The following is a 26,436-nucleotide window of genomic DNA, read 5'->3' as shown; positions in this document are numbered from 1 at the left end:
CCCCTATTAAGGCTGTAATCAGTAATAGAGACAGAAAGACCAAGTCTCCCTCTGCAAGACTCCACCAAGAAAACTCTCTTTCATCAAATATTATGTCCTTTTATAGAACTTAGAGAGATTTTAAACATGCCAGTTACTGTCAAAATTTATTTATTTATTTTTACAGTTGCAGTTAAAAAAACGAGGATTTTCTCTTTGGTTGTACTGAATTAAACTGTTATATCTATGCTCTCTTTAGATAAGTAGAAACCACATAATATAAATTTATTAGTATGAGACTAATAATATTGAGGTATTTTTAAATATTTTTATTGATCAACCCTACCCAATTGGCTTTGTGTTAGTATAGTGACAATCATTTCTACTAACATGTTTGCAGGCTTTATCTAGAAATCCGTGGTAGCTAAGGACATCAGCTATTTCCAAATAACTAGTTACTTATGTATTCTCTTTGAAATCACTGTGACCAAATTTGAAAATGTCTAAAATCATGCATAGATAGGTAGGCTTTTACTTCATTGCTTCTTCAGTCATTTTTACAACATCTTGTTTTTTATTAGCATTCAATGCTATTAGTCTGCTTTTCTACATTATGTTTTATATTTAGAATACTGATGTTGAATTTAGGAGCATCATATATGTGATGTGAAAATCTGTTATACAAATACACTTTACAGAAACTAACTTTACCATTAATAACACTATATATAAAATCATTGAAATTATATTTCACAGCATATCAGATAAACTATGCCTGTAAAATTTGAGAATGTAAGAACTGGAGTGAATGATAAAGACCATGTAATTCACCCTCATTTTACAGGCGAGGGAATGAATACCCAGAATAATTAAATAACTTTCCCAATATCATATTGCCAAAAACAGCGGAATGAAGAGGGATGTTGAATTTTCTGACCAGTCTTCTCTCTCTATTCCTTAATATTCTCTAATATGCACTTATTTCCTAATATTTATCTGATTGATATACTGCCGAATGTCCCACCTAAAATTAGCTGCATTGAATTTTACATTATTTCCTGGCATTCTTTCTTATTTGTTTTCTAAAAGCAGCCCAATTTCAGTAATTTTTGTTTACATAAAGTTATTATTCTGTTTCTCTAAATATCCAGAATATTGTGATCGAAGTCATTACTGAACACTTCTTATGATCCAGACACTCTGATAAGCCCTTCTATGTTATCTCGCTACATTCTTAAAACAAACACATAGAGTAGGTATTATTATCCCAATTTTATAGATAAGAAACAAGCCCAGCGACAGTAAACATATGTTTATGGTCTCACAGCTTATGAATTGTTATGACTGGAATTAAGCTTACTCTACTTAACTCCAAATCAGAAGCCATTAACCTACCTTTTGTTCTACCTTCAAAGTGATAACAAATGAGCAACCAAACAGAACTTTATGCTATTTTTCTAGAGATTTATCTATTCTCTGCACAAGCAATAATGAATTTTGAAACTTTACTATACTTATCATTTCTCTTACTGCAATTCAGAGGAACACATCTTACTTTAATAAAAGTATTGCTGAATAATTTGCTTTCTATGAAATTGTTAGAACCTTTACTAAAAGCCGTATTACACTTAAGTTAAAGCTTTAACATAGATTATTTTTTAAAAAATTGTTTTTATATTTCCTGCATCTGTATTACTATTAAGATTTAATTCTAAGTTGTTCTCCCAGTAGTGACTTCTGTTGACATTATCACTCAGTTAAATAAACACTACAACTTTCAGTGTGTCATACTTACTTTAAGTTTTTGGTTTTGACAGAATGCTGTACTTCTTTGACAAAAAGTCAAACCTAAACTCCTAACTTAACCATGACATCACTGCTCTGCAATGTTAATAAGCCTAGAAAAGCAAGGATGCAAAAGGATGTATTATAGAATTCCTTCACTTCAAGTGATTCTTCTGCCCTCTGGTGTCCAAATAGAATATTTGAACAAGCCATATTTTGTTCAGGTGGATTTTTTCAATCATTATTGCCCTGCCAGGTCTTGGTAATAAGAAGTTCCAAGTGAAATAAAATATTTAAAAGTCCGTGATACAGTGAATCAATCATACAGGTCACATATAGAAACCAAATTGAATCCAGTCTGAACTAACAGACTGCTAGAAAACCCAGAATCTAAGAAAGATTTGTAAAGGCAGAAAATTTCCAACTTGATAGTTGGTTTTTTATAACTGATGTACTCTGCAGTTTTATTCTGTGTAGCCAAGGGATTTTTAGGATTTATGCGTAAGTGTAAAGTATTAGTAAATGTTTGCTCAAAAGTGAGTTTCGGTTTTAAACCATTCCCTTATCAAAAAGATGAGGAGAAAATATTTGTTTTTGAAGTTCAAATGTAAAATGCATGTTTTACTTCGCTTGAATCATTTTGCCACCACTTTTAAATAACTACTAAATGTCTGATTTTGTAAAAATAACGATTGCTTTTTAAATTCCATTTACTCCCAAATTGTTACGGCATTAAATGTTAGTTGTTTTAGTTTTACTTTTACAGATAAAAGCTTACACGTGAATTTCCCAAGTAAGTCTCCATTTTTTTGGTAGGAAATAAAAGGAGGTAGTTATAGGCACTTATTAAATATTTCATAAGTTCGTTTTACTATGTGGACGCTGATGAACATAAATGCATGATAATTTCTATTAATAGCTCAAACATCAGAAAAGCCTGTTCTTTTTACTTTTTTTTGTATCTAGGTAGTTTAAAAAAAAAAAAAACAGGTGGTGAAAAATGGTGATTCTAAGGATTCCTGAAAATTTCTTGGTTCAAACATTTGAAACAAAGCCATATTTAAGGAACATCATAACACGTAAGAAGCATCCTGGGTAGAGTACCTAGAGACTGGACTTCTCACGCCAGCATTGCCTCTTCCACTATCCAACACTAGAGACATTAAATAAATGCTCATTTTCAGCTCAAAATCTTTTTTGATTCAGGGGTGGAGGTTGTGGTTAGTTTTCTTTTGTTTAATCTTTTTTTGATACCAACTTTAAATACAGTTTTATTTAAGACATTGCATTTTCCACTTACAATACAATGTTTATAAAGTGCAATGTTATTTTGTTTCTTGTGCACATGTTCCACATTCAAGTATTGAGAATGCCCGGTAATTTAGTATAGCAGCTCGACCTTGAAACTGCCATAGAATTTGCTACAAATTTGGGTTCTTCGGTGTTTTAACTATGTAGAACAATGCTACATCTATACTTGGGTTGGCTTAATCAACCTCTTCAGTGGTGGGCTCTGAAAAGCACCACCAGAGGCAGGAGCTGTACCACCAGGAAATCTCCCTGGCATTCCTCCTGGCATGCCTTCTGCACTCTAGTCCAGTTTGGTTATGCTGGACTTGCAGACTTCTCCAGTTCTTTCTGTGCATGTTCAAATTCTTCCATCTCTGCAGTCTGATTCTTATTGAGCCAGTTGATAATTTCATGGCACTTGCTAAGAATCTTCTGTTTGTGCTCATTGTTAATCTTGACTTGAAGTTTCTCATCTTCAACGGTTGCTTTCATGTTGAACACATAGGGATCAAGTGAATTCTTGGATGACACCTTGTCCCTCTGCTTCTCATCTTCAGCTTTGTACTTCTCAGTTTCCTGGACCATAGGCTCAATATCTTCCTTGCTCAAATGTCCCTTGTCATCAGTGAGAGTAGACATTGTGGATGCCCTTGGCATTAATATCAAAGGTGACTTCAATCTGATGAACACCATGGGGTGCAGGAGGTATGCCTGTGAGCTCAAACTTGCCAAGCAGGTTTTTATCCTTGGCAATGACATGCGAAGCTTGTCAGAGTAGGTAGTGAAGGTCTGTGTCTGCCTGGTAGGAATGGTAGTATCACACTTAGTGAGGACAGCCATGACTCCATCAGCAGTTTTAATATCAAGGGAAAGAGGAGTGACATCCAAAAACAGAAAATCTTGGACATTTTGAGATGTCTCTAGATAGGACGGCTGCCTGGACAGCTGCATCATAAGCAACAGCTTCATCAGGGTTGATGCTCTCATTCAGCTATTTTCCACTGAAGATGCCTTGGAGAAGCTACTAAATCTTGGGGATACAATTAGAACCACCAACCAGGACAGTATCAGGAATCTGTGGTTTGTCTAGTTTGGCATCTCAAATGGATTTCTCTGTGGGGTCCAGAGTGCCACAGAACAGGCTCAGCATTCAGTTCTTCAAATTGGGCACAGTTAATGGAGATATAGAAGTGGATTCCTTCATGAAGAGAATTGATCTCAGTACTGGTTTCGGTGCTGGAAGAGTTTGCTTAGCAAGTTCACAAGCAGTATGGAGGTGCCAGACAGCTCTCTTGTTCTCACTGTGTCCTTCCATGTGTGCACTATAACTCACCAGTAAAATGGTTGACATTTCAGTTGTGAAAGTCCTCTCCACCTAAGTAGGTGTCTCTGGCTGTAGATTTGACCTCAGAGATTCCATCCTCCAGACTGAGGATCAAAAACGCCACCTCCCAGGTCAAAGATTAGCGTGTTTCTTTCAGCTCCAACCTTTTTTTTTTTTTTTTTTTTTTGTCTAAACTGTAAGCAATAGCAGCGACAACTGGCTCACTGATAATTCCAAGTACATTGAGACCAGCAATAGTTCCAGCATCTTTGATAGCCCTGATGCTGAGAGTCATTCAAGTAAGCTGGCACTGTGACCACAGCATTGGTAACAGTCTTCCTAAGGTAGACTTTTGCAGTTTTCTTCATCTTTGTCAGAACCAGAGAAGACACCTCCTCTGGGTAGCAGCTTTTTGTCTCTCTTGTACTCCACTTGGACCCTGGGCCTGCCAGCATCATTTACCACCATGAAAGACCAATATGTCATATCAAACTGGACAATGGTATCATCAAATCTGCATCCAGTCAGACATTTGGCATCAAAAGCCATGCTGGCACGGTTCATTGGAACTTGATTATTTGGAGTATCACCAATCAATTGTTTGGTGTCCATAAAGGTGACATAGCTTGGCATGGTTCAGTTTCCCTGATCATTGGCAATTATCTCTATGTTTCCTTGCTGGAAAACACCCATATAATAGTAGGTGGTGCCAAGATCAATACCAATTGCAGGTCACTTAGACACAGTTGTTTGTGTGCATGGTCAGCTCAGATTGCAAAGTGAGACACAGGAACCCCAAAAGCTGCTGCTGTGTTCAATGAGACCCTTGTTTAATATTCCTTTTATGTTGGAAAAACAAACATTAAGCCACATAAAACATCAAAAACACTAAGCTAACCTGCTTCTTCCTGCTAATTGTCTTCCATGGTTTTACTTCTGAATATAATATGTCCTTTTAGTGAGAAAATAAAATAAAATAAAATATTCTATAAATCTTGGTTAACAAAACTTGACTAAAAATATTCTGTAAAACTTTATTCAGAAAAAAAATATTTTCAGCTACTACCAATGTAAAATAATGAAATATCTCTCCCTCTGCAAGATTTCAAATCTTTGTCTAACAAAAAGCCCCATCATGTACAACTCACATTGGTTTTCACTAGAGAAAATCAAAGGTAAATGCTAAAAATTTCCTCTCTTTGCTGTAGGGCCTTTATTGTTCCTCTTTTTTGCTATAAGATAAAACCTCCAAACTTGTGATATATGTGTAGATGTGTCTGACAGTCATTTGTGTCCCATCAAATCATTAGACTTTCTAACATTGTAAGAGTCATTGAGAAATTATAAAGTTCTTTTGATTCTGGGTCCACTGAAAAATTCATCTTACAAATGCACTGCCCTGAACTAGCTCTGGGCTCCGGCATCCCCTTCGGTTGTAGAAAGGTCTTTTTTACTCTGATATATCAAGGCATCACTGCCATGCCTGAGCTTGGTTTCTGATTTTGCTTTACAAAAGCAAATCTTGGAGAAGATAGATCATAGTATAATAATACATAATATCAACAATTGGGTTTCCATAGTGGACTTGAAATATGTAATGTGTTCTTCAACTAGAACTGGAATATTGCTTAGAAATTCCAACTTTTACCTTGCTTAATCTTCTCAACAGCAGGTGTTTGAGGTAACCATGGATTCCACAAGTTCAAAACTTTTTAGCTACCCTGTTTTCTCTTTCTGCCCCACCTAAACTATTTTGCTTGAGCTTCAGCATGGTTCTAAATACATTCTTTTCCTAAAGAGATGATGGTTCTCAGAATATATGTATTTCTTAACCTCATACATTAGATTTTAATTGTAAACTATGCTGGTCCCATTAAGTAAGAGTTTTAAAAGACATGTTTTACAGTTGACTTTCAAACATAGGTGTAACTGACCAAAGAAAAAATGTAATTCAGAAGTAATATCCAGAACTTTCTATTAATTTGTCTAGCATTAGACTATGATAGTCTTACCAAAGGAGACTGAAAACTACAGAGTATGATGCAGGAATTCTCTCATAGTGTCTCACACTATCTTCCCATTTGTGTACATGAGGAATGTAGCTAACATCTTATTGCTATTGTTTGTTTCATTTAAGCAAGTCTTTCCAAATTAATTCAAAATCTGTGGAAAACTTTTTGGGGATATCTCATTTTAGGCATCAGTGGCTCACTCATGTCTCTCTATCATATTGAATTCACAGTTTTATTTTCTCTTTAATATTTGCTCACTCCATCACCTTCCACTTATTGGATACAATTACTTTATTATCTCTCTAAATTACTGAGGATATCTCTAGTTCTGTTCATTCATTCCTGGTTTTGGTTCTAGAAGGGAGAAGCAGAGGCAGGACTAGACTCTGGACATCCTGAGTCCAGATTCCTGAAACAGATTACACTAAAGGAGATGTATCACAAAATATCACTATCATTTCCCTTTAATTGTGTGTAGGCCATGTTTCCCTAAAATGGAGATAGTCAAGGGGCTTCCAAAAGAAATTAACCTTCTCAACTGGCTTTCGGCTTTATTTTCCAGAGGGCAAACAATTTGCTTTTAAAATGAAGTTCTTCAAATCCCAGGCTATTTACTATGTTCAGTAGTGTTTTGCTTTTTCTGGCATAGAAATTCCTCTAAGAGAAAGGGAACCTTAAAGAGAAAGAGAGGGAGAGGGAAGGAGAGAAATTACCTCTATATGTTTGCCCCTGGCCTCTTGGTCTCTGATATTTAATATAGGGTCTTTCCTTGCCCTTATCTGTTGTAGGTTGACTCTTCGATGAATAAGCAGGGGGATAAGATGGCAACTGTTACATTTGCGTTTTTACTCTATAAATAAAACTCAGGCTTCTGAAAATGAAAGCCTAGTTCAGTCTTCCTTTTGCCATGTCTTCCCTCACATTAGTCATTCCTCTGACTTGTTTAAAAGGAAACTGCAACCTGTAGAGAATAGCCTGAAGCTGCGGGGAGAAAAAAACCTTTGACAGCTGTCTGGGGCCTTGCCAAGGGGAAAAGTTCTCTCATTGGATAAAAACCATTTTTCTCCTCTTATCCATTGCTTCCCATTCCACTACTAAAGGCCCTAGACAAACACGCGGTCTTGCCAAGCATAACATGATCACACCTAGCCAGCTGTGGCAGCCAGCCATGGGAGATAGGCCCTGAACCAGGGCTTGTTGCTGTCGGGTTTCCACTTTCATCTCAGGGTGTGTCTAGGCAGGTTCTATTTTCTCTTCTTCTTTTATGCTGGTATTAATATTTCCAGCACAAGAGAAGAATACTGTCTTTGAGCATTTTACAACAGCGGGTAGAGACACAGATAAGTTTCCTGATTTATTTCCTACGCTCCTAGGAGCTAATTTGGCAAATATAAGAAAACTGGAGGCAGAAATAAATGGCCCCCTATGGTATGTTCAGGTGGGCTGTGTTAATACCTAGAAATTAAAAGTACATACATACAGAGAAAAACCCACTAGATTTCTAATACCTGAGATGTATAGCTGCCATAGGAGAATTTTCTAGAATTTGTTAAAGGAAAATAACTGAATATGAATGACCATCCACTTTAGATGTAGCATTTCCCTACACTTTCTCTTTTCTTTTATGGAATTTTTCTTTCCTACTTTACTCTTACCTACATACATTGCTTGGCATCTCATTATTTTTAGATCTGTGTGTGGCACAGCTATATGATATCAAAGCAAAAATTCCCCTGGTTTGAATGTACTAAAATAACAATATTTGATTCAAACTGTACTATCCTAAACCTCAGAGAGTAACTCTACCAAATCATTTTCATTTGTGCAAGCATAGTGGAGACTCAGACCTGAGATATCACGCATAGCAATTGAGAGGATAAAGATCTTATCCAAACACTGGCAACATGCCATGAGGAAAAGCTGCCATAAGAAAAAATATATATTTTCAAAGACCATTTTATAGTCAATAGAAACCAGGTTTTCCTTCTTTTTTTTTTTCCCCTTAGATTTTATTACACTTAAACCTTTTTTGTCGGAGCAATGAGGAAAATTCATATTTATTTTTTTCCTAAATGTTCATATTTTCATTCAGCTATACTTTCTTGCATTAAAATTTCTAATTATTTAACAATTTGATATCAAAAACTATGGCTTGAATGTCATGATATTATTATTTCTTTGAGAACTTTGGCCACTGCACAACTACAGCTGCAAAATCAAAAGTGATTTTTTTTAAGTTGGAGGGCTTTTTAAAAAATGTGTGCAGGCAAAATCTTGCTCTGGCTTTGATTTTAATGATACACCAACTAGATTGAACCGCAGGCATTATAAGCCTACTGTGAATCGTCTTTGACTGAGCCTCAAACATGTAGCCTATAATTGGACAAGAGCTTTGTATCATTTGAGCTCCATATCCATTTTGAGTCCCTGCCTAATCTATTTAATGCAAGGTTCTTCCATTATCGAGTTGACGGGTTCCGCTTGGCTGAAGGTTAAGTGCTGGAAGTAATGACTGAACGTGCAGACTTAGATCTTTGGACCAACATCCAGTTAAGAATATGTTAAGTAAATGCAAAGTGGCTAATATTCTAAGACATTTCTAATCTCTCTGGTGCAGACCTGGGACAAATAAGTAAATATCAGGAAAGTATCAGTTTCTTAATACCAGACATTGAAAATTTTTGTTAAAGATATTCTTAAATTATTTATAGAAAAACATTAACAGACTTTTAGTACAACCTCTTTGATATTTCTTCTAATTCATAATGAGCCATTATGATTTTATTGGCATAAAATTTGGGGTCGAAGTCAAATATTGGGACTAGTTCTAGTATCTTCAGCTCCCTAAGAATGACCCTCTTGAATATTTTGAGAAGTACATCATGTTTTTGGAGCCTTGGCATGATTCTAATTAGTGCCAAGTATAAATGGTTCAGTTCCATGGAGACTGTTTCCAACTTCTCTAAAAACTGAAATAAAGAAAAGCACCATTAAAAAAAAACTTTCCTAACTGTCAATCATTTTATTCTCTACGACTGCATCAATTGACTAAATTTTTCCACTCCAAAATAATGCATTAGTCCATTGAGAATTCAAATGTGATAACAGAATCGTTCTATACAAGGTACCTTCCTAAATTGCAATATGTTTAAACATAAAATAGATAATGTAGGATGTGGGAGAGGTGATATTTTCTGGAAAAAAAAAGTTTAATTATAAAGTGTTTTTTCCCCTTTATTTTTGGATAAAGGCACATAAAATTCGATTTGAACCATTTTGAACTTTTTACTCTTGCCACCAGGGGGCAGGTCATGCTAACTATTGATTTAGTGGATGCTGAAAGGCACATAAGGGAATTTTAGACAGAAGTATAAAATTCCCTAAGGGTTTCTTTGCAGCCTCTTTAGGAGAAGAGCTGTTGAATTGTTCAAAGTGTAATTTTCACACTAGTTATAAAAGAAACTACATAATTACAATTTCAAACTATTAAATACTTTGAAATTAATTTTTGTGATCTGTTTATTTGTTCCCTTTTTATTTTTTAAACACGGTTTCATTTGAACTGAAATTATAAATTACTCAAAGGAAATTGAAAATAATGTCTTTCCACATGTTTATAGATCAGTTTCTTAACAGTTATTTCAAGTTAGATATCAAATATCTTCATTAGAAACGATCTTCAGAAGAAATAATCTTCATAAGAAAAGAATTCACTATGGAAACGTTATAAAATGCAGATATAATTTAGAAAATTTTTGAAGGGGAAAATTGGGTTTAAATTTATTGGAGGCACACTGCATTTATTTACAAGTACTCATGATTCCATATTGACTCTGTTGTCCATTCATTTAATATTATTCATGATAAGCTATACAAACTTTATTGGAATTAAGTGTGAACTTCCCAGGTGCATAAACAATGTCTTTACTTTCCTCCACATTTCTTTTCAGTGTCCAAGCAAAACCTATGACCCACTGATTAAATCCACCCGAGATTTTCCAGATGATGTCATCAGTTTCATAAAGCGGCACTCTGTGATGTATAAGTCCGTATACCCAGTTGCAGGAGGACCAACATTCAAGAGAATCAATGTGGATTACAGACTGACACAGATAGTGGTGGATCACGTAATTGCAGAAGATGGCCAGTACGATGTAATGTTTCTTGGAACAGGTAAGCTAAAACTAGATTAGGATTTTTTCAAAAGGAATTTTTCATTATTAGACAAAGAGAAGAAAAGCTTCAAAAATATTTATTGGTCAAAATAAAAGTGAGTATTTATTAGATAAAACCTTGTCAGCATTTCTTAAAATTATGTAGCTTTTAATTGATGATCATAAATATCTCCCAACTTCATATTTGAGATTTCAAAATGTATTTGACAGCAATGTGCCTGCTCTGCATTACATGCTCAATACATATTTGTTGAATGATTTTGAACTAAAATTAAACAAGTAGGGCAAAGTAATGTTTATTTTCAAACTTTGCCTTTCCCTCTCTTTACAAGTATATTCCCAAAAGATTCCTTCACCTGATTTTGAGAATCACTGACTTAGTTGAGTTAAGATAGATTTTCGAAAACATTAAACATTACTTTGTGAAGACCTGTAAATAGAAACTTCTTGGAGATTATCTTTCTTCTTGAATTTTGTGCATTAAAATATATTTCCTAGACTCAGTTTTTAAGCCCATTGTGTTTTTCTTTGTCAACTCAGTAACTATAAAATGATTAAAATGTTTTTATAAAAAGAAAAACTTAATCTCATAAAAAGTAAAAGTATTAGCTAATAATGTTATGGGAATTCTAATGGCAGTAAAGATAACATGTACATTAAAACAAAAGCACTGTATTCCATATCATGTTATATAACTTAATGGATCAAGCATTTCATAAAGAATTAAAAATTAAGAATTTTCAACAAACAAAACTTTTTATTAGAATAGATATTTAAGAGTTCAAAATAATTTTAGAATAATTTTATTTTTAAAAATTATGGGTCTTATAGAAGTTAGGTTTATTAAGAAGTATGTGTGTGATGGAATCAGAGGAGATTTGTCATCGATTGTCAAACCTGATTATTTTGCAGATGGCAATTCCACAAACCAGAAGAATTAGGGAGATTCCCAAGACAACAGAGATGGCTCTTGAAGGGTCAGAAGTAGAATTAATTAGTTGCTACTAATTCCCACAAGTTTGAGGCTTAATTTGTACTCTCCACCCAAAACTAGGTCTTCAACAATTCACTGCAATGAATGTCATTTAGCCACTAGGTGGTACTATCTAACCTTTACTGAGAAAATTATATCCTGCTAATACAGGTTTTTAATTGTAACATTTGGAAAAATGTGCATTTAATATTCTTTAAAGATCCCAGAGTTATTTAAAAACAATTAAATAATTCAGACTATTTTGTGCAAACAGGATCATTATTATATACATTACTATACTCCAACCCCAGTGCTCAGAAGTTTAAAAATGCCTATATTGTATAAATTAAAGTGGGATTTTTTTTCTTTTTCTAAACTGTTCTTTTAATTTTCTTTCTGTACTAACCTGACACTTCATGGAATTTCAGTGTAAGATGATGTATTTAACATACCTCTTTAAATGTCAATTTTTGGTTTGCATTATCAACCTTATATTAAGTTTAACTTAAATAATTTTAAACAAACCTTCCATTTCTCATCTATTAATAATGATTCTGAAGATAGAATACATTTGAAGAGTGAGCTACAATTTCCCTCAGATAGCTTCAACGATTTTTTTGTTCATTTGACGACATTATTAAAAGAATATGTATCTGTCTTTCTTGGTGAATTGGATATAATAACTACTTAATAAATATATATTACATGGAAGGAAGAGAGAGAATTTGTTATTTTAATATATTTTTAACTTTTTAAGTTAAGGTCCAAAACATTTGCTCTACCCTTGTTAACATTTCAAACAATATTTAAATTATACATATATATATATATATATATATATATATATATAACTTTTGTTAAGAATATACTCTGAATATGCATCTTTTAACATTCTTTCTATAAATGGGTGTTCTACTAGCTAAAAGCTGTATTTTGGGAGGACAAAACTTATACATTAAGCTTCACTTCATGCATGTTTCATTAATCTGTTTTTTGAAAGGCATTTAAAGAGAAGTGAGGGGAGTAATTTGAAGGTTTCTAGGGATATGCTTACCACTAATTTTTGAGATAGAAACAATGGGATCATGGGTTATGCGTTTTTTCAGACATTGGAACTGTCCTCAAAGTTGTCAGCATTTCAAAGGAAAAGTGGAATATGGAAGAGGTAGTGCTGGAGGAGTTGCAGATATTCAAGGTAAGACTCAGTCCAAAGTGCCAGGAGAAGAGATGTTGAAACTGAGTAGCCCTTGTTATAGGGCACCCTTGTTTTAATACATCATCAGGTTACCTGAAGAAGCCTTTGAAATTAGCTTGCTTAGTTTTCTTTTCCTGAAGCAGTGGAAAAAGTTTTATAAGCGACTAGGAATGGGACTCACCTTCCTCTGTAGAATACTGCTGAATTCAGGGCTCCCGGGATTGCCTCTCATTACTGCATTCTCTAAGCATATAGTCAGACAAATTGCCACATTAAATGAAAGCCTGGGGTCTCTTTTACTAACCAGATGCTTTTCTACTTTATAAATTGTACTTTTCAATTTTTCCCCAATTGAATTTGAGAAAAATAGACCAGTGTATAAATCATGTGTCCCTGCTTTTCTGTAAGGAAATTAAAAAAATATATAGGTTGCATGATACTAAGTCTTCATGTATGCTAAATTCCTCTCACCCGCCAAAAAGAGTTAGTAGATCTAGAAGAATAGTTCTCCAGATTTGGAGAATGCCTTTGACTTTTAACAATAACTCTCAATTGCGGCATGTTTTGTAAATCCTCAGTAAAATTAAGTTTACAATTATTTGCTGATTATAACATTTGAAATACTTTTTTCTCAGAAAAACTTTTTTAAAATATGCTTTATTATAACATTTTTATTGAGACAGTTTATTAAAATGGATTGTTTCCATGTAAATAATGCTTTAAAAGAGAATAAAGTCCTCCTCTGTGAGGGGCTCAAGTTAATTAACATGCTGAGTTCCACAGGATCCTGTTTACATTGTGATGATAATAGTGGTCAAGGAGTTAACAAGAACAAGACCTACTATCTGGTGTCTACCAAAACAAAATCTTGGGTGGTTCCTAGGGGAAGGCCAGATGTCAAATATAAGTGTGAACCCAGAGGCCAAAAATACAGTGCCTATAACACACATAAGCACATTAGAACAAGTCTCATTCAATGGTGTTAGACAGTGGTCAAGAATTACTTGGATTCTGCTGTTAAAATTACATAAATGACCAGCTTTTGTTTTCTTTTCTTATTTTAAAAACAGCTTTACTGAGGTATAATTGAGGTACAAACAAAAACTGAACACATTTTATGTATATAATTTGATAAGTTTGGCCATGTTGTTAAAATTGATAACAAAATGCTATTTGATAGAACTTTCTCACTGAAATTTTTTCTTTCATATATTTCTTTAAATCTTTAACATCTAATACTGCTTGTCAATTAGTAAACATGAGCTGGTGCTAAATGAATAAATAGTAGATAGATGATAGATAGATGGAAATTTTTTAAACCATCTTGTCCTATTTAGTGTTAGCCTTTGTGTTCATGTTTCTGATTTTATCTTGTATGCATCGAGCCATATTCTTTTATAAATAAAACTAGCCTTAGTTCATATCGTGAAATCATGTGCACCAGTATTGTTTAGTGTTCCGTAAAGAATATGGTCATCCACAAGGAGCACTATAACTTTTCAAAACTCTGCTACTTAAACAACTTTTTGAACCACTGATCTAAGTAAGAGCAGAAAGAGGTAATAAATAATTACAGAGATGTTCTTGTCAACACTAGTTTGACTTATATGGAAGCAGTTAAGATAAGCAGATCTAGAAGAAGAACACTTGTGAGTAACTGGGAACAATTTTCAATGCAGAGTATTTTCTTATACATTTAAGTCACTTATCTTTAATAAGATACTATGAAATAACTTTTTATCATTTCTGTTAAGGTACAATCACTACGTTTTGGAAGAAAATAGCAAACAATAAGAACTTTATTTCCTTATGTAACAGAGACTTGATGTTTACTTCAGTGATATATGGCATCAGATAAAACAACATATTTTTTAATATAAAAAACCTGCTAATGATTATCTTTATTGATATTTAACTTCTATTTTCAGCACTCGTCGATCATCTTGAACATGGAATTGTCTCTGAAGCAGGTACTTTTTAACTTTTATGTGAAAGTTAACCACAAAAGCAATGGGCTGCTTGAATCAAACTTTATTTGGAAAAAAAATCCATTGAAATTGGGAGTTAAATTTTAAGAACTGTAAAACGTTATTTGTTTCTCTTGTAATTCATTAGAGACCATTGTTTCAGCCTTGCCCTGGGAGAAATTGAGCCAAATTTCATTAATTGAATGATGCATTCTCCCCTTCCTTTGGATCTTAAAAACTGAACTCACTTCCCTAGTCTCATGTGAATGTCCTTCTATCAAGCCCATTAGACATTCATGTAGAATATCAACCCTAACCATTAAAAAGGGTTTTTAATCTGGGAGTCTAGGAGTTAGAATATGAACTATGGTGACAAACAGCCCAACAGCCAACCTTCAACAGATCACATAATATCGAACTCTCAGAATCAATTTCCTCAACAGTAAAGTTAGAAAAACAATATCCACCTCCAGAGTTTGTTGGCAATTTAAAGAGGATGCTTCATGCAATGTTCTAAACAGAGAGCAGGCATGTAAGTGTAAAGTAAATGGCAACTAATTATAATAATAGTAATAATATTTAACATTATTTCATAACTCTCTGATATGATATTCCAAATTACAATTGATTCATGTTATTCATTCATTTATGTACCCTCCAAGCACCTTAGGCCTTCAAGGTGTTGCTAAAATTGACTTAATCTATTACAGTTCCTATGGCAGAGTGATTTTTTTAGGAAATGATCTAAATAGTTTTCTTCTTCAGGTCTTTGTCATTTATTTGTTCATTCACTTGTCATTTATTTCTTGAAGGCCTAAGGTGCTTGGAGGGTACATAAATGAATGAATAACATAGCTCGCCATTAACCTCCAGAAGCTCACAGTATAGCTGAGTGTCAAAGGAAGACACTAACACTGCACAGTAATAATAGAGTCTAGAAAGACAGAGACAAGAAGTGGCCTAAAGGGAGCCAGAAGGAACAGGAAAAGATAACTGAAAGAAGAGACATACAGCTTGAATTATGAAGGATGTCATAGTTAACCAGATATATTAAAAGGAGAATGGAATGGAGGAGCATATGCCAACCAGAAGGGGAGAATCTTTGCAAAAGTGTGAAGAGTGAGAGACTATAGCTTATTGTAATAAGTTTGTGTACAATTAGAGTATGGATCATAAGTGTGTTCAAAGGACTGGAAGGCTAGAAATGAACCTGGAGAAGTAAGACAGAACAAGATTAGACACATCTTTATATATGTTTATATATCCTCCTCCTCAGAAGTTTAGCAGTGTATCTTAAAAACAATGAAAATCCCTGGGTGCTTGGATAATGCTGTAGTGCAGCTACTCAGGAGCCTAGAATTGGAGGATACCTTGAGCCCAGGAGCTCAAGTCTAGTCTGGGCAACATAGTGAGAACCTGGCTCAAAAAAAAAAAAAAAAAAAAGCCATTGAAAAGGAAAACAAACAAACAAAAATACATTAATGATTAAGAAGGAGGGTGTTATAATAAGATTTTCTTTTTAGAAAGATCAGTCTGGTGTGGCATTGTGGAAGATAGATTGGGTACTGGGGAGAGATGGGGGTTGTTGGAAAACAAAATCAAAGCCAGCAGAAATAGGACACTTACAAGTAATCCAGGAAAGAAGTGATAAGGACTGAAACAAAGTCAGTGGCTGTAGAGAGGGAGGGGAGGAAATAGATTAGAAAATTCTGTATGAGAGAATGGAAATGAAGTGATGACAGATTGAATGTGAGAGAAAGAAGATTCAAAGACAAGTCCCAGATTTCTGTCTTGGATGACTTGGTGGATGAGGGTGCTGCTCTCCAAGGTAGGGCAGGAGGAGTAGATTTAGGGGGGGGTTATTATGTTTATATTTATGTTGTTTTCAAGATATATCTAAGTCTTTTGTACAATATAAAAGGTAAATAAATAAGAAGCAAAAAGAGGGAAACTCAACATTTAATGCAAAAAAAAAAAGGAATCACAAAGGAGACAAATGTCTTAATCCGAAATAAAGAGAGAGAATAGAAAGTGGAGAAAGTTTCAAGGAACATATAGTCATTAGTGTCAAACAGTATAGAGAATTTCAGTAAAACAAATACTAAACAGTGTTCATTGCATTTAGCAACTAGGAAGTCTTAGCTGACAGTTTAATGGGTGCTAGAAGTGTAAGACCTATTTCTGTAAGTTGAGTACTATGTTATTATGCCAATACCTATTTCTAACACGGATTTCCCTCCTCTAACTCTTGAAATGGTCCACTAGAGTGGACCATGAGTTCTTTGAAGGCACAGATTGTGGCTTATTCACTTGTATTACCCCTCCCCCTCGACCACTACTACCACAGATACTCAAAAGAATGTATAAGGGAAGCAATGCATTACTTTCAGGACTTATATTGAAAATGTGATTTTTATTTGCTGGGTTTTTCAGTATCATGCAGCCTTTCATTTGTGATATAGCATCCCTCAAGCCTATTTAATACTTTCTTCAGAGTGATAACAAATACTTTCTCTCCCACTAATAACTCATGTTCTTTCAAGGATCAGTACTTTAATAACAAATGAAATGGTTAATTGAAATCAGGGGAATGCGCCATAAATTTATTTTCAGTCGTCTTTTATATAAGGAGCCATGGGAAGTCTTGGGAAGACTATGAGCTTTGCCTATAGCATCTGTGCTGGACATAATCTCTCAAAGTACATTTTCTAGTATTGAGAAAGAATTTGACATCTTAATTCCTGTCTAGCAGCTGGTTTTTGACCTTCTGAAATTACTGCCAAGCTTGTAGAATGCTGTCCGTTTCAGCATCAAAATCTTCAAACTACCATCTAACCAGGATAGAAATGATTGACTTATTTTACTCCTCATTATGTTTCTGTACAAGTGTTTACAATGGGCAGGACACCCAGAGAAACAGATTTATATGTATTATGTGATATTCAAGAAAAGGAAATTCTTAAGACTAGTCTGAAAGATGCTTTTAATTCATTTGTTTTGCCCGATTTGCAGCAACAATTGTACATTGGTTCCCGAGATGGATTGGTTCAGCTCTCCTTGCACAGATGCGACACTTATGGGAAAGCTTGTGCAGACTGTTGTCTTGCCAGAGACCCCTACTGTGCCTGGGATGGAAATGCATGCTCTCGATATGCTCCCACTTCTAAAAGGTAAGAGGCACATTGAGTTAATATAAAGCCTTCCTTTCTACAAGCTGAATATCTCACATGAATGCCTTGTCTTATAGTTTAAGTTAAAGAGAAAATATATAGCAAACCTGTCCTATGGAAGGAATATTAAAATCAAAATGTTGTTTCATATTTCTACATAAAACTTAATTTTGAAGGAGGGTAAAACAGATGCTCTGAAATTCTGAAATAGGGAACTTCAAACAATTTTAATAAATTGTTTATATTCTTTTCTTTCATTTATGTCAAACAGTATTAAAGGTTTGTTTTTATTCACTATTTTGCCTTTTTTATAATTCTTCCTTATTTCTTATTTCTAAATATGTATATACTGATGCCTACTGTTTTGCAAATAATATATAAATATATATGATTGTACAAGCACAGATTGTGTAAAACCCACAGTGCAGCCCAGTGACTTGGTATAATTTTATTTTTACTCTAATAATTATAACTTGGTCACTTTCTGCCACTCATATAATTAAACAACAAACGGTTTCCTTGCTGTTTGTAGTTCATTGCTTTATGTGCTCTTAGAAATAATGCTATTTTGAGCCAACAATTCCAAGCTAGGGATTTGTTCTATATACACATGTGCAAAGTTACAACAAAGTTATATGTTAAAGAATGTTTATTTCAGCATTATTTTTATAGCAAAATAACTGGAAACAATATGAATGCCCATCGATATGCATGATGCTAGCTAAATATATTATGTTAATTATTTTAAAATGTTGATTATAGTAACATTATTTTCTAAAGTATTCGAAGCATATTTTCCTCTAGGTGAAATGTAAGCAAATTTATTTTTAGGTCTGTTTTTAAACTAACAGGCACATGCTAGTCTCATTACCACAAGTACACTTTTTTCTTTTTGGAATTTTATTGATTTCTCAAATTCTAAATTCTAGGAAATTACAGGTTGAATGTAGAGTTCAACGGCAAATATTACTTAAAATTAGAAAACATTTTATATTCCCTGAAATCCCTGAATTAAATTGAAATGGGTACATATGATTATTAGAAATTGAAAGTTAAAAGTCACCCACATTTTGTTATGGTTTTTGGCCAAGAACATGCTCATTATAGTCTTTGGGGAATGCTTTCCTAGAAGCTGAAAAACAAGAATGCTCATTAGTTGGTAATAGACCTTCAGTTTGATGAATTGACCCTGTTCCTTAAGAAGCCAAGATTTAAAAACATTCTTGACCTTATGTACCTTATACCATCATAATTTTTTCTTCTTGTATTTCCCAAGACTGTATCTCTGATCTTTCAGACATGCCACTGTGATGTTTTCCCTTACCTAACATAATGTCATGTGAGCCAAAAGATGTGTATAATGGATGAATCTTGTCATCTGTTGTCATCTGTTCAGCATTACCCTCAAGATAATCACAGATATCTGTGATATCTCTAGATATCACAGAACATTTATTGGTACTTTTCTGATCTCTGAAGTGACTAAAATAGCCAAAGCAAATGAAAATATGTTTTAAGAGTGTAAGACTTGCTTAGATGTAGCAGGGATTTTTTTTTCTTTTTTATAAAATAATTACCCCTTTCTTTTAAGAAAAATATGTGACGTAATACAAAAGCCATTGTTTATTATTATTATGATCATAACTACCAGAAAAAGAATTTGAGTTACTCATCAGCAGATAGAAATAACAGGTAGTCTTTTATACCATATTGAATTTATAATTCTATTTCAAGTTACAGTATTTAGTTTGTTGCTTAATTAAATCTATGCAATAATGAATCTTTACATGAAAAGGTATTTTGTATTTGTGTATACGTTTCTATCCATTGACTGAACTCTTTTATATATTATTATTTCTCAATGACTGACTAAAAAGAGAGTTCCTAAAGAGAGTAGCTATACTCATTTTAATTATATAAAGCCAAGATTGTATTTTTATTTAACCTTTTTTTGTTGAATAATTTGTGAAAAAATCAGAGAAAAAGAAGCATAGTTAAATAAAATTCATGTCATCTCATTGTCTGAAAAGGATTTCTTCTATTAGGACCTCATTACCAGTAGTTTTTTAAATCAATGTTAGATTGATTGGAATACTGACTTGCATTTAAGTTGAGCTGTAAGACAAGCATAGTACTGCATCTGCCACTGTTATTAGTATTAGATGTAGCCTTTCTATATGATGGTAATCATGCTTGAAGTTCTAATCAGTTTAATCCCCTTTCCGTAGGAGAGCTAGACGCCAAGATGTAAAATATGGCGACCCGATCACCCAGTGCTGGGACATCGAAGACAGTAAGTACAGCTTTGATATGCTTTTTCTCCCATTTAAAATGCTAAGCCCACTCTTTTGTGTCTTTTTATTATATGACTTAAACCATCTATTATATAGGAATATCTCCATTTTGTGTAATACACGTGTTGTGGAAGAGCAAGGGGAAATTGTATAAATTAACCCCTGTCTACGTGCCTAATTGAATAATCCTTTCTTATATCATTATTTGTTTCATATGTCTTTTAAAATTCCTAAACTGTAGCTTTTGTTTCTTTTTTACTACCTTATGTATCCTTATAAAGTTTGAAAACTGCTATTAGAGATAAAATAGGATATAACAGAAAACATTTGGACATTTAGAGTAAACTCAAAGAGACCTCCCAGAAGTCTGGTAAAAGTGTAGGTCTTATTAGAAAGAAGTTTTTAGGTAGTCTATTTATATTCACCTATCAAATCATATATTCATTTAATCAATAAATATTTATTAAGCGACTTCCATGTGCATGTAATGGTCCTGGGTATACTATGTGACTAAGAAACTCCTTAGAGAGCTTATGAATCTTTGGCGAAGTGTCATAAGGCATAATTAGTGATAGGGGAGTTTAGTGAAAGAGAGATCACCAAGAGGCTGTATTGTTTAGAAAAATTAATCACAGAATAGAAGATCTTGAAAGTCTGAAGGAGAAGGCCAGTGTGTGAGAAAAGAGAGGAGGCCTGGTGAGTGAGTCTGAGAACAGAGAAGAAACATCTATAAAAGTATGTATTCCAGAGCTTCAGTTACTCTACACTCTCAATCTCTGCCTTAAGATCAAAAATATATGCACACACACACACACCAAACACACACACACGCACACATACACAAACAGGTGGAAGAAGAGCACGTTTATCACAGTGTTACTAAACACCCCACCAGTGATGTAAATAACCCAAATTTCATAATCTATAACTGGTGGTCTGGTAGTGTTTGCCTCATTTAAAAACAAAACAGTTATTTTTAACTTATAACTTAATTCTTCTGAAAAATAAGTCTTGGTCCAGATTAGTGTGCTTGGCTTCTTGTTCTAATCCGTAGGTGATTCATTGTGATGCCCATTGTTTTAGTTGGCAATCATTACTGTGTGATACATATGCAATTATCTACATATGCATATTAAATTTATCAGGTATGATTATAGGTATTGAGGATACAGCAATGAACAACAAAGAAAACAACAAAGGAATCTGTGCATTCACGATACTTATATTCAAGAGTGTGTTAGGGGAGAGAGCAGGCAATAAATACCAAAACAAGTAAAATAAATGCTATGTCAAATGATAAATGTTACAAAGAAACTGATACAAAACGTAGTTGCTGCCTAAGGCACTCACAATTTTTGTCTACACTTTACCATACCCTATTCATGCTATAACCCACTGCACACACTCTTTTCTAATAATCGTCATCATCACTCTATCCAATCCATTCCTATCAAGGTCACCGGCAATTTCCTCCTTGCCAAATCCAACGGCTAATTTTCGGTTCTCATTTTTACTTAAGGTCTAACTCCCTCTTTTTTGAAACACTTTCTTTTGACTTCCATGCATTTGTGTGCTGGAGCCAGTTCATGTGGCCTCGTATAAGTTGGTTGTTTAAAATTTTGAAATTTTGTGAGCTGATTTTAAACCACTGAAAGCTTGAATCAGACATGGTGGGAGTATTTACAACAGCAAAATCAGCAAGCACTACAAATTACGTTATTTGTTGTTTTGTTTTCAGAGAAATGATATTCCACCATACCTATGTGCCCTTGTACCATATCCTTCTGGTTTACCTGTTACCTTTCAGACTGTGCCTTCTGAGTGTACTTAACTGTCCTTTTCATCCCACCTTTCAAATATGGGAGTGTCCCAAGCCACTTTTCCATTCCCTGTTTACTCACTCCCTAATACTGTCTATTTCAACACTATCAGAGGCTATTTCACTCCCAAATTCATAGTCCAATTCTGAACTCACCCTTACGTGCCAGACACAGACACTTGTATGCCTACTAAAGAGCTCCACTTGAAGGCCTAATTAGCATCCGAACTTATGTCTGAGAAAGAATTCTTGTTATCTTCTTCAAGACCTATTTGTTCTGCAGACTTTCCTATATTAATAAATTGCACACAATTCACCCAGCTACTTATGTCAAAAAGCAGCTAGGAGTCACTTTTATATTATTTTCTTTCTTTCCCATCTTATCACCAACCTCTCAATTAGTCCTTCTGGCTTATGGCCAAGCTTTCCTACTTCTCATCACACCCACAGATGCCAGCCTAACTGAGGCTACAGTAGCTCTTCACTAGCTACTTCATGCTCTGCCTCCACACTTGCACCACTTCTGTCTGTACCCCACTTAGTTGTATACCCCACTTACTAGCCAGAGTCATCTTTTTAAAAACTTCAGTCAGAGCATGTCACTCCCTTACTCAACATTTTTCAACAGCTTCTTAGAACAATTGGTGAAAAACCGGAAAGCTTTCCTACGGCATGTAAGATGCTTCTTGACCTGATCGCTAGTATATTCTCTGACCTTCTCTCACATCACTGTTGCTAGATTCACTTATAGCTTTCTCTTTTTCAAAAGCATCAATGGGTTGCTGCCTTATGTATGTTTGCATTCATTGTCCTCTGTACCTGAGGAACTCGTTTTTCAGACGTTTACTTAGCTCCATCTTTTTATATCAATTAATGCTATGGTTAAATGTTAATTCTTCAGAGACACCTTTCCTGATCATCTCATCTAAAATACATTTGTTTTTTGCCCTTGGTATTTTCTGATCTCCTTTATTGTTTTGTAGCAGATATTCCTTCTTTATTCATTTACTTGATTACTTTGTCTATGTCCCTAGAATGTGAGTTTCTAGAGGGCAGTGAATTTCATATTCGTCCTGTCATATTATCCTAGCACTTAAAATGATGTTAGCATGTTAGGCACACAATAACAGTTGTGTAATAGACAGGTAAATGGAAGGATATTCAGATGGATAGCATTTGAGCTATACCTTCAGGAGAAAATTAGATTTTATAAAGTAAATGAAGTAACAATAATTAAAATCAGAAAGACCTCACATAGATTGGGTAAAGTTTGTGAAAGGGTCTATGTGATTCTATTACTTTTATTTTTACTTTATAGGTGCTAGGAGCTATTTCATATTGCTCAGAAAAGTTGTTTTTTTAAATAAAAGTGATTGACACCTGTATAGAAAGTTGATTGGAATATGAAACGCTAGAGGTAAATAATCAATTGTGGGAGTTAGAGATTGTAAAGATATTTACAAATTAAATGACTTGTTTCTAATCTACCATAAATGTGTGCTGCATTTTATTAGGAAGTCAAGTCTTGAATAATGGGCAAAGATGTTTCTTTTCTTCTTTATTTTCTTTCATTATTGCTTTAATTGTTAAAAGCTACAAAATCGCATGATTATCAATGACATAAAATCAGCAACACATGCAGAAAAATAGTTCAACAACATTAAACAGATCAATCTTGCACTTTAATGACAAGCTATATATTTATTATAAAGAGGCATTCTAGGCATTTTACTATAAAAATTTTTTTGACTGCAATCTGGAGGAAAAAAAATACTCCACAATTATCTTACATGTAAGAAGAAGCTATTTTAACTATTTCAAAACACTATTGTATATAACTTTTACACATTTAAAATTTAGGTCATGATAGAACAAAACAAGTTGAATATTCCTTATCTGAAATGCCTGGGACCGAAAGGTTTTTGGATTCCACATTTTATCAGATTTTGGAATATTTGCAAATACATAATGAAATATCTTGGAATGGGACCCAAATCTGAACACAAAATTTATTTATATTTCATATACACCTTATATGCATAGCCTTCAGGTAATTCTGTATAGTATTTTTAATAATATTGTGCATGAAACAAAGTTTGTGTACATTGTACCATAAGAAAGTAAAGGTGTTATTTTCTCAGCCTCCAGTGTGGACAATCTGTGGTTGTATGGCATCACCATCATTCCTGACTCTGAATTTATGTGTTACCAATAAGCAATCATTTTCTTACACTTATTCACACATAAACTATGTGTTGTGTCCCTGCCTTTTGACTGCAACCCATCAAGTAGAATTTTCCACTTGTGGTTTATGTCTGTGCTGAAAATGTTTTGGATTTTGGAGCGTTTTGGATTTCAGATTTTTGAATTAAGGATGCTTAACCTTTGTGTATGATAGTGTGTGTATGTGTGTGTGTGTGTGTGTATGTGTATATAATGTGCATACATCTATGTACGTTTAAAAACTTTTAAAGTGGAAAACTTAAAATTCAGAAATGAAACAAACGTTATTGGAAGTAACAATAAATTCATTTTCATTTTCAGTGAAACTGATGTAGAGACGTCAGACATTATTTCTATTAATTTGAAAAAAGAGTTCAGATAATGAGCTCACTATTACTTTTCCAGTTGATTTCACCAATTTATCTTTTACTAAATTGACCAATTCTTTGGTTAAGTCAGTCTAATTGCATTTCTCCTGAACCCTTGCCCCATATCCCAACAATCAATCTGCATCCTCCCCTACTTTGTTGACAAAATCCCTTTCTCAGGAAAATTGTATCTGTTATTATAAGATGGTGCATGTCTTTCTTTTCCATGACTGGCACCAGTGATCTTTCTGTGCATTAGGAATTTATTAACTGTGAAAATCACAGCTATAATCTGTTGAATTGGTAGAGATAGTTGATAGACTACAGGTTTTAAACGGAATCCACACATTTTGAAGGTTAGATGAGGTTAATTCATAATGGTGTCAGTATGCTTGACTTAATCCTTGCTGATAAAACACAAATAAATTCAAAATAAGTTTCTTGAAAAGAAGCCTAACTAATATATGTGCATTTATGCCATTTGCTGCTCATTTGTATGCTTAGTTTAGGATTTACTTGGTCCGTTAAACCTTACTCTAGTTGATGTCTATAGTGCTAAGTAAGCCAATCTGTAAAATTGAGATATCTGAATATATGATGAAATAGTGCATATTTGGGCCAAGCTGAGCAGCTGTCATTTTTTATTTGATCAAATTTGAGCTAGAGCTCTTAGATCACACAAGGGACACAGACTTTGGCTACTCTAGATGGAATGTATTTCAGATGGTGCATTGATTTATGAGAATAAGGTGTCTGAGACACTGTTCCTTTAAGCATCCCGGTAACTATCTCATAGCAAACGTATATTGGGTTAAAAAAATCCCTCAGTATAAAAAAGAAAAAAATGGTAGATTAATACAGATAAGGACCAGATATTGAGTATTAGTGCATCTGGCTCATCATCATCATCAGAATTTTATCAGGTGCAGATCACTATAAGTTACTTTTCTGATATCAAAATTTTCTATTATCTGATCAGCTCTGTGGACCAATTCATGATAGAAATTATCTTTAAATTAAAGCAAACTGCTCCTCCAGAACTATCTACAAAATTGTTTATATTTTATATTAACAAAAAAGTATTAAAGCACTAAAAGATTCAAAAGATTTATTCAGCTAAAAGAAAAAATCTCAATATATAGAGTTTGATATTATGAACATTATTTTTTAAAATCAAGTGCAAATAGCTAATATATTGATGAAAGAATAAAAATTACAATACAGGGATCAAATTTTAAAAATCAATCTATTGTGTAATATTTATCTCAGGTAACAATATTATAACATGAATTTCCTTTCTCTTTAATAATGTATATGATTCTTTCCCCATGGCATCTGTTCTGAATCAGTCTGTTTTCCCATTGCTTTTAAAATCAGGTCAAGGTTAATCTCTTATTCCATGTTTGCTTTCCAGGTATTAGTCATGAAACTGCTGATGAAAAGGTGATTTTTGGCATTGAATTTAACTCAACCTTTCTGGAATGTATACCTAAATCCCAACAAGCAACTATTAAATGGTATATCCAGAGGTCAGGGGATGAGCATCGAGAGGAGGTAAGCTATTGTCATCAAAGAATACTCACTTTGAGGGAAATAGTGTACGACTGAGAGATGTTCAACTTTTGATTCTGTATGCTACTCTCATCATTATTTGATTTAAAAAATAACAGTTTTTACTCACTAACACCAAAGGTAACAATAGCTTTGTGATAAGAATAGGCCAACTTCACACAAATGTATTCGTAAAATATATTTGAAAGCAGACTGATTTTTTTAAAGAAATTTACATTTTTTTTCCAAATTCCATATTTCATAGATTGCCTATTTTTAGGAACAAATCCCTGACTAATAACAAGAACACC

General features: G+C 33.8%; 1 protein-coding gene and 1 pseudogene across 1 annotated transcript in view; one reads left to right on the top strand and one right to left on the bottom strand.

Moving 5' to 3' along the window:
* The window catches only part of SEMA3D (semaphorin 3D), a 158,633-nt gene that overhangs the window by 121,276 nt on the left and 10,921 nt on the right, over window positions 1-26,436 (top strand). The window contains exons 12-17 of the mRNA XM_030822019.1: window positions 10,341-10,563; window positions 12,645-12,733; window positions 14,662-14,703; window positions 17,713-17,870; window positions 20,099-20,163; window positions 25,989-26,128. Coding sequence (XP_030677879.1) covers window positions 10,341-10,563; window positions 12,645-12,733; window positions 14,662-14,703; window positions 17,713-17,870; window positions 20,099-20,163; window positions 25,989-26,128 — 717 coding nt within the window. The remainder of the gene's footprint in view (window positions 1-10,340; window positions 10,564-12,644; window positions 12,734-14,661; window positions 14,704-17,712; window positions 17,871-20,098; window positions 20,164-25,988; window positions 26,129-26,436) is intronic.
* LOC115837220 lies at window positions 3,252-5,116 on the bottom strand (annotated as a pseudogene).

This window comes from Nomascus leucogenys, chromosome 11, assembly GCF_006542625.1.
Source record: "Nomascus leucogenys isolate Asia chromosome 11, Asia_NLE_v1, whole genome shotgun sequence".
Lineage (NCBI taxonomy): Eukaryota > Metazoa > Chordata > Mammalia > Primates > Hylobatidae > Nomascus > Nomascus leucogenys.
The sequence above is the reverse complement of the archived record's forward strand: the minus strand, read 5'-3'. Positions and strand labels throughout refer to the sequence as shown.